The 12,706-nt window shown below is 46.2% G+C and overlaps 1 protein-coding gene across 1 annotated transcript; it reads right to left on the bottom strand.

Annotated features, from left to right (window-relative positions):
- Positions 1-3,690: 3,690 nt before the first annotated feature.
- Positions 3,691-12,544, bottom strand: CENPQ (centromere protein Q). The gene is made up of 7 exons (XM_034766920.1): positions 12,393-12,544; positions 10,892-11,038; positions 9,777-9,831; positions 7,153-7,264; positions 6,593-6,661; positions 4,495-4,624; positions 3,691-3,774 (listed from the first exon to the last, which is right to left on the bottom strand). The coding sequence occupies exons 1-7, from the start codon at positions 12,405-12,407 to the stop codon at positions 3,691-3,693; spliced, it is 612 nt and encodes a 203-aa protein (XP_034622811.1). The 5' UTR covers positions 12,408-12,544.
- Positions 12,545-12,706: the final 162 nt, after the last annotated feature.

The raw sequence follows: 12,706 nt of genomic DNA, 5'->3' as shown, positions 1-12,706 counted from the left end.
GACTCCCTCAGGGAACAGATGGGCAGGATCCCCTGGGAGAATAACATGAAGGGCAAAGGGGTCCAGGAGAGCTGGCTGTATTTTAAAGAATCCTTATTGCGGTTGCAGGAACAAACCATCCCGATGTGTAGAAAGAATAGTAAATATGGCAGGCGACCAGCTTGGCTAAACAGTGAAATCCTTGCTGATCTTAAACGCAAAAAAGAAGCTTACAAGAAGTGGAAGATTGGACAAATGACCAGGGAGGAGTCTAAAAATATTGCTCAGGCATGCAGGAGTGAAATCAGGAAGGCCAAATCACACTTGGAGTTGCAGCTAGCAAGAGATGTTAAGAGTAACAAGAAGGGTTTCTTCAGGTATGTTAGCAACAAGAAGAAAGTCAAGGAAAGTGTGGGCCCCTTACTGAATGAGGGAGGCAACCTAGTGACCAAGGATATGGAAAAAGCTAATGTACTCAATGCTTTTTTTGCCTCTGTCTTCATGAACAAGATCAGTTCCCAGACTGCTGCACTGGGCAGCACAGTATGGGGAGAAGGTGACCAGCCCTCTGTGGAGAAAGAAGTGGTTCGGGACTACTTAGAAAAACTGGACGTGCACAAATCCATGGGGCCGGATGCGCTGCATCCGAGGGTGCTAAAGGAGTTGGCGGATGAGATTGCAGAGCCATTATTTTTGAAAACTCATGGCGATTGGGGGAGGTCCCGGATGACTGGAAAAAGGCTAATGTAGCGCCCATCTTTAAAAAAGGGAAGAAGGAGGATCCGGGGAACTACAGGCCAATCAGCCTCACCTCAGTCCCTGGAAAAATCATGGAGCAGGTCCTCAAGGAATCAATTATGAAATACTTAGAGGAGAGGAAAATGATCAGGAACAGTCAGCATGGATTCACCAAGGGGAAGTCGTGCCTGACTAACCTAATTGCTTTCTATGATGAGATAATTGGCTCTGTGGATGAGGGGAAAGCAGTGGATGTGTTATTCCTTGACTTTAGCAAAGCTTTTGATATGGTCTCCCACAGTATTCTTGCCAGCAAGTTAAAGAAGTATGGGCTGGATGAATGGACTGTAAGGTGGATAGAAAGCTGGCTAGATCGTCGGGCTCAATGTGTATTGATCAATGGCTCCATGTCTAGTTGGCAGCCGGTTTCAAGGGGAGTGCCCCAAGGGTCGGTCTTGGGGCTGGTTTTGTTTAATATCTTTATTAATGATCTGGAGGATGGTGTGGACTGCACTCTCAGCAAGTTTGCAGATGACACTAAACTGGGAGGCATGGTAGATAAACTGGAGGGTAGCGATCGGATACAGAGGGACCTAGATAAATTAGAGGATTGGGCCAAAAAAACCCTGATGATGTTCAACAAGGGCAAGTGCAGAGTCCTGCACTTAGGATGGAAGAATCCCATGCACTGCTACAGACTAGGGACCGAATGGCTAGGCAGCAGTTCTGCAGAAAAGGACCTAGGGGTCACAGTGGACGAGAAGCTGGATACAAGTCAACAGTGTGCTCTTGTTGCCAAGTAGGCTAATGGCATTTTGGGCTGTATAAGTAGGGGCATTGCCAGTAGATCGAGGAACGTGATCGTTTCCCTTTTTTTTTTGACATTGGTGAGGCCTCATCTGGAATACTGTGTCCAGTTTTGGGTCCCACACTACAAGAAGGATGTGGAAAAATTGGAAAGAGTCCAGCAGAGGGCAACAAAAATGATTAGGGGTCTGGAGCCCATGACTTATGAGGAGAGGCTGAGGGAACTGGGATTGTTTAGTCTCCAGAAGAGAAGAATGAGGGGCGATTTGATAGCTGCTTTCAACTACCTGAAAGGGGGCTCCAAAGGGTATGGATCTAGACTGTTCTCAGTGGTACCAGATGACAGAACAAGGAGTAATGGTCTCAAGTTGCAGGGGGGGGTGGTCTAGGTTGGATATTAGGAAACACTATTTCACTAGGAGGGTGGTGAAGCACTGGAATGCGTTACCTAGGGAGGTGGTGGAGTCTCCTTCCTTGGAGGTGTTTAAGGCCTGGCTTGACAACTGGATGATTTAGTTGGGAATTGGTCCTGCTTTGAGCAGGGAGTTGGACTAGATGACCTCCTGAGGTCCCTTCCAACCCTGATATTCCATGATTCTTCATGGTAGGTGGCCTTAGACAGCACTTCCTGACTAACTTTCCATCAAGCACAGAGCCCTGCCTCCTTCCTGCTCTATGGTAAATGGGCTAAAGATAGTGAATTGCTTATCTGTGGAAGTGTCCCATTGGATACAGATTGTTCCCTGGAGCATTAGAATATGAAATGATAATTCATAGCCATTTTAAGACTTTATCTACGAAACAAAGAAGAAGCAGGGGCAGATTTTAAGGTCAGCAGTTTGTGAGTCATAGTGGTCATTGGTGCCATCTTACTCACTAACACCATAGAGTTTCACGGGGAGAGGGGCGACATTATACAACACACTATAAATTCTGTCACCTCCTCATTATACCGTCCACTGCATCTCAGCCTCCAGAGTAAACACAGCATGAAATCTCACTGTCTAATAGAACACTTGTGTGAAGACCGTGAAAGGATGAAGGATCTGGGTTACTGATCAGTTAGATTATAGTGATCACCACCACAGAATCCAATTATGTGCCAAATTCACCCCCACCCCAGCAAGAAACAGGCAATGTGGCTACTTGTAAGTTTGTGTTATCCCAAACCACCATAACAAGGGGAACTGCACAATCAGAGAGCTGCTCAAATATTACTACAGAACCACAGAAATGTAGGGCTGGAAGGGGGGGTCATTCAGTCCATCCCCAGTGCTGAGGCAGGACCAAATACACCTAGACCATCCCTGACAGGTTTCTTGTTCTTAAAAACCTCCAAAGATGGGGATTCCAAAACTTCTCTTAGAAGTCTATTCAAGTGCTTAACTACAATTATAGTTAGAAAATCTTTCTTAATAGCTAACTTAAATCTCCCTTGCTGCAGATTAAACCAATTACTTCTTGTCCTGTCTTCAGTGGACATGGAGAACGGATCACTGTCCTCTTTAAAACAGCCGTTAACATATTTGAAGACTTATCAAGTCCTCCTGTCAGCCTTCTTTTCTGAAAACTAAACACATCCAAGTATTTTAACCTTTCCTCCTAGGTCAAGTATCAAGAGTATCACCGGACTCCTTGTTGTTCTCATAGGTCAGGTTTTCTAAACCTTTTATCATTTTTGCTTTCAACTGTCTCCAATTTGTCCACATCTTTCCTGAAGTGTGGCACCCAGAACTGGACACAGTACGCCAGCTGAGCCCTCACCAGTGCTGAGTAGAGCAGGACAATTACCTCCCATGTCTTACAAACAACACTCTGTGAAGGGGTATACCAGGCCCTTTGAGGCCCCCTGCTGGAGGCCATATGATCCTAACCATACCCCACCACAGGAAAAGGAGCAGTGAAAGCTGTGTCCTCCAGGCCTGCCTAGAAAAGCTGCAGGGAAGCAGCCAATCAGAGCTCAGCAGGCTAAGTTAAAAGGAGTTACTGGGCCTGAGCAGGTCAGTTGCTGGCTGGAACCAGATGTGTGAAGAAGGACTGGAAGGCTGTGAAGTTCCACAGGTAAAGAGGCTTGAGAGAGACCCTGCTCAAGCAGGGATAGGAGTGTGAAGCTCTCCATGCAGAAGCCTGGGAGAAAAAAACATGACTAAACGGGGGCAGAGATTGTTACAAGCTCTCCAGGAAAAGAGGCCTGAGAGAAGACCCTGAGAAATTAGGACAGAGACTGAGAAATTTTGCAGGCAAGGAGGTCTGGAAGAAAAAGGGAACGAAGAGGTGATGAGACCAAGTGGGAGGCAGCCCAGGAAATCCAGCAGCAACTATTAAAGGGATGCAGTATACTCACCTTATAGTATTTTCATATAAACCACATATGAGACTGTCATGCGGCATAGTGTCAAATTCCTAACTTAATTTTAGTAATCACATCTATAGCGCCCCCGTACCTCCATCCACTTGTAACCCTGTCAAAAATGGTTGGTTTAGCATGATTTGTTCTTTACAAATCCATGCTGGCTATTCTTTATAACCATATTATTGTCTAAGTGCTACAAACTGATTGTTTAATCATTTGTTTCAGTATCTTTGCAAGTACTGAAATTAGGCTGACTGGTCTATAATTCCCTGGATTGTCTTTGTTCCCCTTTGTACTGTGATGCACATCAGAATTTTTTTTTAATGAAGTGCCTGATAAAAGAGGTGAATAAGACCTGGACTGAGTGAACCTTGACTGAATTTCCTCCTCATCCCTGGAGACCGTAGTCTCTCCAGTGCACAATTGGGATCTTTCAATGCAGCAGTGTGAAGTGAAGATCAGGAATGAAAGAACATGAACACCTGAAGTTCCCCTCCCATCACTAGAGTAAATGGTCCTTCCATTGAAAGGTTAGAATCTATTGGGGAGCAGAACAAGGATTTATACATATTCTTTACTCCTATCCCATACCCCCTTTGCCCGCATGTCTCCCTTACCTGTAGTAGTGCCATAGCCTCTTCATTGGATGAGAGATTCTGTTTCTCTGCCACCTTAAGACTCAGCACATTTTTCAGGTTGCTTAGTTTCCCAATAGGCACCTTCAGGGTCTTGTAATGTCTTAGAAGCCTTGATTTTATTAAAAAAAAAAAACAACAACATGTGTTTGTTCCTGAAAAAACAAGGTGACCCACTAAAGACCTGCATAGGGAGAAGGCATGTTCACCATATACTCCCAGAGCTGCTCTCACTGAAGTAAAGGGCCCAGAGTGTTAAAGAAAGAAGGGCTGAAATTCTCTTTCAAGAGTGATGTGGTTTAGATGCCTGAGCACAGAACTAGCAGCCAGCAACTCCAGAGGTCTTATCTTGACCATGTTGTCTGCTGTGGTCTCACTTAATCCCTCTGGCTCAGTTTGGCAACTATAAGGTTAAGTAGGTTAGTACTAGTCTCAGGTCTTTGTTAAGAATAATTAATTTTTGTGAAGTGCTGTGGAAGTGCTTAGTGTTATTATTTATAGAGCCCTGCAAATCCGCAGATATCCGCTTTATATCCGCGGATGCAGTTGTGGTGTTTACTATCTTTGCAGATCGGATGCAGATCAAAATTTTTGTATCTGCGCAGGGCTCTAATTATTTAAACCAAAGAAGATCAGTTATGACACGTTATTTGATTTTTTTCACTGAGGATTCTGATGCTTAAAACAAGTATTCGTAATGGTTCATCCTTTAGTTTTGCTAATGCTTTGTATCTTTGCTCAGTCATCTTTTTATCATCTACTAAAGCCAAGACTCTTTTTTGGTGGGAGAGGGGGGAAGAGAGAGGAGAAGGAGCTGGAATTGCTTATAAATGTCCTTATCTTTTTAAGACTGGATTATCACAAGTCTTTACTGCAGTAATGTCTAATTATAAAAGTTCAGGATGGAACTCATACCCAGTGCTACAGCCCATATTCTTACAAGCACTGACTTATGTCAATAAATTATTCCCATCGTAAAATATTTACACTGGCTCTCAGTAAATACAACTTGAACCTGTTGTAGTATTTGCTTACATAAAAATAACTAAATAGCCTTGGATTTAAGACCAACATTATAACCCCCATTAGTTACTGGAGGTCAGAATCAGTATCCTATTTAATTGTTCTTGATATATAAAGGTACTACGAGCTAGGGTTATGTTGTGGCTACGCTCCTGGATATGAAACTTACTTCTAAGTACTATCTGTGCTGTTCTGATCGTTTCACCATTTAAAATAAAACTAATTAAGTGCTTATGCGCAGCACTTTCTGTTTCCTAATTTGGACCCTTTCATTTGAGTAACTTTATACAGTGTCCTGTGCCTTTGTTAAAGATACTATATAGATACATGTCGGAGCAAGAGCTTTATGCCTGTTTTCAAAAGTGGCCATTAATTTTCGAGATGCCTTGATTTTTGGATGTCCAGTGTGAAATAACTTGGTCTGATGTTAAGAAATGTTAAGCTCCCATAACTCCCCCTGAAGTTAATCAGAGCTGTGCACATTCAGCACCTCCAGAAATCAGGTCACGGTGTCTCAAGTTGGTATTGGCCTCTGGCAGTAGCCAGTAATCGCCACTTCAAAGGAAGACAAATTTTTCACAGTATAACTGGCTACCTGAGCAATGAAGTACAAGAAGGCTGCACCTTATGCCCAACACATGAGATTACCCTTCTCCACGCATGCTATTAATGGTCACAGCTCTTAACAACCTGAGCGAGTTTGTTTGTTTTTAAACTGATGTCACAAAATGATGGTGGCTCTAAACTGCCAAATTCAATATCTCACTTTATATTACAATTCTAGAGCATACAGTTCATTCCAGCAGCTCCCAGGAATGCTGCCTGAGTGTCTGTTGCCTATATAAGGTGGTTAAAGAGAGGCTCTGCCACTTTGAACAAATCTTGATCATCCACTTCAGCAGATATGCTCTTGAGGTTTCCCTTTCTTGATCATACAGCAGCTTCCCTCTGATAGATTTCCTAAAAATGACAGCTCCCAGGATTGAAGGAACATTTCTAGGAATATGTTACAAAGTCACTGAGAGCCCTTGGGTCTCTTCGCCATACCACTCATTACCTTTCCTTCAGGAGGTTGAGATGCTTTTGAATGTCATCTTTTTCTTGTATTGATTTACTCAGAATGGATCTAGAAGAAGGGAAAAGCAAAGTGTTAATTTCTACCACAGAACCTATAAGTAGAAGGAACTTCCTGGAATGGGATTATATGATCAGCAATGTCACCCAAGACATGACTGTCTGGCAGAGCTTACATGAAATAATATTACTGAACTGCAAATGCAGCCATTTATGCTGTCAGTTTACCTGGGTATGTCTTTATTTTTCCACTATCTATTAAATGTCTCAAGGCCTCTTCTACCCCAGGCTGAGAATGCCTTCCAAATCTCATCTCATGCTTTCCAAATGAAGAGTTCCAGTGCCAGATGGACCTGATGTCATGTTCTACAAGTTTAGAATCCTCAATAACTGATTAGTTGCTTGGACACTTTCAGAATGATTTTTTTTTACTAGCTATTACATTAAGCATCCTAATTACTTGAGGAAACATAATGAGATTCTTGGTCTTATGTGTTTGAAGCCTTGGCTAAGGTATGGGATGTGGTGGTGCTTGATACTTGCAATATTACTGAATCCATCATGACACCCAGGTGGTCGATGCTGCTGTCTGGGAGTGGCTGCCAGGCTGCTGTTTTGCCAGGGGCCAACTTCACCTTTTTTGTGCCCCAAGAACCTGTTTTTGTTGGTACCAGAAAGAGAGAGAGGAGAAACAGTCAAGATGTGACCTATTAGACTTGGATAGAAAACTTTATGGTAAATCAGTTACTTCTCTGACCCCCAAATGACTGAGCTATCAACTCAAGAGCAGATTTTCTGCCCCAAAGAAACAGTATCTCAGAGCTGTCCACACTGTCAGTAGTAGTTATCTGTAAAGCACTGACAGTATGTTTGGTGATGTAAAACACACACAAGATATATGGTCCCTGCCCTAAGAAGCTGCCATTCTATTGTGATTTCCTCCCAACATAATTGATAAAACTGGTGAAAGGATTGAGAAATAAGCCCATGAGAAGCCATTTTGGCTACTGGTCCATAACACATCCCCCTCCCCCGTGACACTTGAGCTAGTGACATTAGGCCAGGGGTTGGCAACCTATGGCACGCGTGCCAAACACGGCACGCGAGCCGATTCTGAGTGGCACGCTGCCTGCCCGGTGAGAGGAGGGGCGGAGGGGCCGGAAAGTGCCACGCTGGGGGAAGAAGCGGGAGGAGGGAAGCTTGGCTGCCGCAGGACCAAGCTTCTGCCTCCTGCCCCTGAAGGGGAGAGCGGTGGGGGCAGGGGATTCTGGACCCCTGCCCCACTCAGCCCCCCCGCCCATCGCTCTCCCCTGCGGGGACAGGAGGCAGAAGCTTGGTCCTGCGGCAGCCATGCTTCCCCCCCCCCCCAGTTTTTTCCCTCAACGTGGTGCATTCCGGCCCCTCCTCCTAACGTGGTGCATTCCGGCCCCTCCTCCTCCCCCCTCTCCCTGCCAGCAATGGCCCTTGCGAGGGGGAGCAGAGCAGAGCCGAGCAGCAGCGTGCTTGCTGCTCTGTAGAGCAGGCAGAGAGAGGTAGGGACGGGCCTTGGGGAAGGGGGTGGAACAGGGCATATCTCTCCCAGCCCCCTGCTATGAGCCGCTCAGGGCAGGGGGCTGGGAGCACCCCCACGAATAGAGCACCTCTACCCTGCACCCCACCTACACCCTCCAGCCCTCTGCCCTGAACCCCCCCACACCCAGCCTTCTGCCCTGCACCTCCACATACACCCCAGCCTCTGCCCTGATCCTCCCCACACACACATCCCAGCCTTCTACCCTGCACCCCCCCACACACCCCAGCCCTCTGCCTTGCCCTCCCCCCAACACCCAGCCTTCTGCCGTGCACCTCCACACACCCCCGAGCCCTCTGCCCTGACTTCGAGTCGCCCCGCTCAGCCCGCTGCAGGCCTAGGTGAACAGAACCCCAGGCTGGAAGTGGGCTGAGCAAGCTGGCGGCGTAAGATCAGCATTTTAATTTAATTTTAAAGGAAGCTTCTTAAACATTTTGAAAACATTGTTTACTTTACATACAACAATAGTTTAGTTATATAATATAGACTTATAGAGAGAGACCTTCTAAAAAACATGTATTACCGGCACGCGAAACCTTAAATTAAAGTGAATAAATGAAGACTCGCCACACCACTTCTGAAAGGTTGCCTATCCCTGCATTAGGCACTGCTATATGACTGACTCGGGTTCGATTTCCAGCCCTGATTTCTAAACGGATGGATGCAGAAGAGGTTGGAAGTGCTGCAGAGATGGCATGTTCTATTCGAGAAGGGAATGTTTTCTGTCACTTAGCAGTGACTTCTGCAGACTGATTAAGGAGCAGCTTTAAAGGTTCTAAAGGGAATACTATCCCATTTAGATGGTAAACTCATGAGTAAGGCTACGATTTAGTCACAGGTATTTTTAGTAAAAGTCATGGACAAGTCACAGGAAATAAACAAAAATTCACAGCCCGTGACCTGTCCATGAGTTATATTGGGGGGGGAGGGGAAACACTGCTGCGGGGTGGGGGGCGCCTGGGGCCAGCGGCTCCAGCTGCCGGGGGCCACGGACCGTGGCTGCTCTGGCCGGCCACCCGCCTGGGGGCCGTGGCTGCTCCAGCAGTGGCTAGTGTAGCTGTCCCCAGAGCTGCTCCAGCAGTGGCTGGTGTGGCTGGCCCCGGGGTCAGCCATGCTGGCACTTGCAGAAGTCATGGAGGTCACAGAAAGTCACGAAATCAGTGACCTCCGTGACCTCTGTGACAGACATGGAGCCCTACTCTGGAGGGCAGGGACTTGTCTACTTATTTGTATATTAAGCACCAATAATCCAGTAGCCATCAAGGGATCAGGAGCAAGTTAAAATGAGGACCCTTGTGGTCCTGATAGACACACACACAGGCCCCACCACAAGCACTCAATAGAAAAGAAACATAATATTTGGAAGTAAAATCATATATTTTAATAAGACATAGAAATGCATCTTAGCTAAGGTTATACAGAGGATAATTTATTTTTTGTCATGCACAGAAAAGAATTGAGGCTTATTTGCAATCATATTTTGATAAAACTTATGAGTTATTTCCTGTTCTCAGTGTTGCTTCAGAATATGGATTTATGGATGAAACACTAAAATATTGATGGGATACAGACGTGGAGAAAATAAGGAAATTTGTACCTTCAGGGGACTGCTCCCTCTGTCGCTTCTCTCTCTTCTTGGCTGGATGTGTCATCTGGTAAAAAGGAAAATTTACACCAGAGAAAGAAATGTGTACAGGCAGTCCTCGACTTTATGACGTTTGACTTACGATGAACGACACTTACGATGCTTCTGAATTGACACCCTGATTCGACTTACGACAGTTGGTTTCGACTTTACAACGCTCAGTCCCACAATGGAGTGGATTGCGATTCCGAGTTACGTTTCGACTTGCGATGCAATTTTCAGGAACCAATTGTGTCATAAGTCCGAGGACTGCCTATAAATGTTTTCTGGTGCATGGAACCATCCACTTACTTCCAAGGACCAACTTTGTAGTAAGGGCTGAGAAGCCATTTGAATACATGACAATGGCATTTGCCTCTCCTATAGTAAAGGCTTGTTTTCTGCCTTGTGCGGCTATAGTCATCCAGCACACATTCTCAAATAAGAGCACATCTCACACAAGTTGTGCAGGCTTCTTTCAGTCTTAAACAGGAGGAAGCAACTCATAACCAGACCTCTTTAGCTCTCACATTACAGAAGCAAGTCTGCGGATGAGAAAATGTATGGGTTTATTTCTCCTAATCTCTTTTCAACAGCATGGGACCACGCTGCTCATAAGGCTGGTTGTGACAAGGAGCGTCTTTCAGATAGAAAGCTGTTGGTGTCAATCTCGTGCCCTGCAGACCATGAGCCAGAAGTGATCTACTTTCTCCAAGGAATGACTGAGCTAAGATTTTATTGCTCTAATCACGTAGTCACTAATCAGTTCTAGAATACATCCCTTTAATAGATGAATAGCCAGTTCTGTTTCGTTAAGCTATGGGACTACACTGCCCCCTCCTGACCCATCACATAAAATTCAGATATTTATTTCCTACAGGCCATGAGGATTTTCTCATGTCTTTTCCAGCCAGTCTGTGTGTTGCAGAGAGAAGGGGTGCCCATCTTGAACAGACTGGATATTTGCTCAAGTTAAACAAATATTCAAAGAAAAGCTCTCCTCACACATTAGTAAAAGGACGACATATTCTCTCTTCCCACTTGAATAATTTTATTTCTTTGGGCTGATTAGTCTGAAATTTAATTACCTCTTTCTCTTGACTCCGTTTTTGTCCTCCATCTGCTTTTTTGGTGGCTGGTTCTGGGTGCTGCTGTGACTTGCTCTTCTTTTGTGCAGCTCCTTCTCTAACAGACTTCCCTGCCTTAGGGGGACGAGCACAATGATGTTTCATGACCTTTAAAGCAGTGGAGAGAGAAGTAGAGTCAACAGAGACAGAGATGTATAATCTATAAAGAAGTGCAAAACACACACAGCTATTGAACAGGAAGGCTGTGTTGAATACAGCATAACCTTTTGTGTATTTGAGTGCTTTGCTCCCTTGGTAAATGTCTCCACTTGCTGCCTGATGGAGAAGCCATGGGATATTCTACACGCAGCCACACACCCTTGCCCCCGATTAGCCAACATTTGTTTGTTATATGATCATAAACACCGTCATGCCTGTTACAGGGACTATTTACATTACATCCTCCTCACACCACATCTCCTAGGCAGCTCCTACTCTGACACAGGGGATGATGCAACTTTGCCATGGTTTCTGGCAGCAACTGTCATGACACGGGAGGCGATGTCATTATGCTGAGCCTTGTGGCAGTGATTGTTGTGACATCATGGACAACTAGATCCTTGCGGGGAGACTCTCATGACTTCACAGAGATCATGTCATTGCACTTTTTCGCAGCAGCTACTGTCATGACATATGGAAACGATGTTCTTGCAGTGGTGATCATCACGGCTTGGTGCTGGGTCTCCTGCACTGACTGTCATGATATAAGGAACTGTCGTGATAGTAGGCAGGACTAATCCAGGGGTTCTCAAACTGGGGGTCAGGACCCCTCAGGGGGTCGTGAGGTTATTACATGGGGGGGGCGTCACGAGCTGTCAGCCTCCACCCAGTCTCCACCCCAAACCCTGCTTTGCTGCCAGCATTTATAATGGTGTTAAATATATACAGAAATGTTTTTAATGTATGGGGGGGGGGGTTGCACTCAGAGGCTTGCTATGTGAAAGGGGTCACCAGTTCAAAAGTCTGAGAACCCTTGGACTAATCTAAGTGATTAGGGCCCCTTTTGGGTGGGCTGAGAGTAGGGTGACCAGACAGCAAGTGTGAAAAATCGTGACAGGGGTGGGGGGTAATAGGAGCCTATATAAGAAAAAGACCAAAAATCGGGACTGTCGTTATAAAATCGGGACATCTAGTCACCCTAGCTGAGAGAGGTATGGCCATAGGGTGACCAGATGTCCCGATTTTATAGGGACAGTCCCGATTTTTGGGTCTTTTTCTTATATAGGCTCCTATTACTCCCCTCCCTCTGTCCCGATTTTTCACATTTGCTGTCTGGTCACCCTATATGGCCATAACCATACTGTCTGTGACTGCAGGGGTTCCCTAAAGTTATATGAGAGAGACTACATCTCCCAGCATGCATTGCCACCCCTGGTCATAGGCCGCTTACTGAGGTGGGCGCATTGCATGCCGGGAGATGTAGTCTTGGCCACCTGAACGCCCCTTCTCACCTCACAGCTACCTGATGCTGTCGCATTGACCGACTACACCCCCCGGTAAAGTCCCGGCGCGTGGCCCATCTCGGCCCCTCCGAGACTCACCGGTCCGCCTCAACGACCCCAGTCCAGGTGCCTGGCGCAACGCCGCCCAGCCGTTAGAGACAACGTTCCCGCGCTGCAGCGCGCATGCGCACACCGAGGCCAAGCCAGCGTCCCTCCCAGTGCACAGGCGCGCGCGCCTGCGTACTCGGCTTTGTTTGGGTTTGTCTGGGACCGACCCGCACCCGCAGCAGGACGGGACGGGTAAGGGCCTGTCCGCTGGCGAGCGGGCGCTGGC

Source organism: Trachemys scripta, chromosome 3 (assembly GCF_013100865.1).
Source record: "Trachemys scripta elegans isolate TJP31775 chromosome 3, CAS_Tse_1.0, whole genome shotgun sequence".
Classification (NCBI taxonomy): Eukaryota; Metazoa; Chordata; order Testudines; family Emydidae; genus Trachemys; species Trachemys scripta.
Note: the sequence above shows the minus strand (reverse complement) of the source record. Positions and strands in the feature narration are given on the sequence as shown.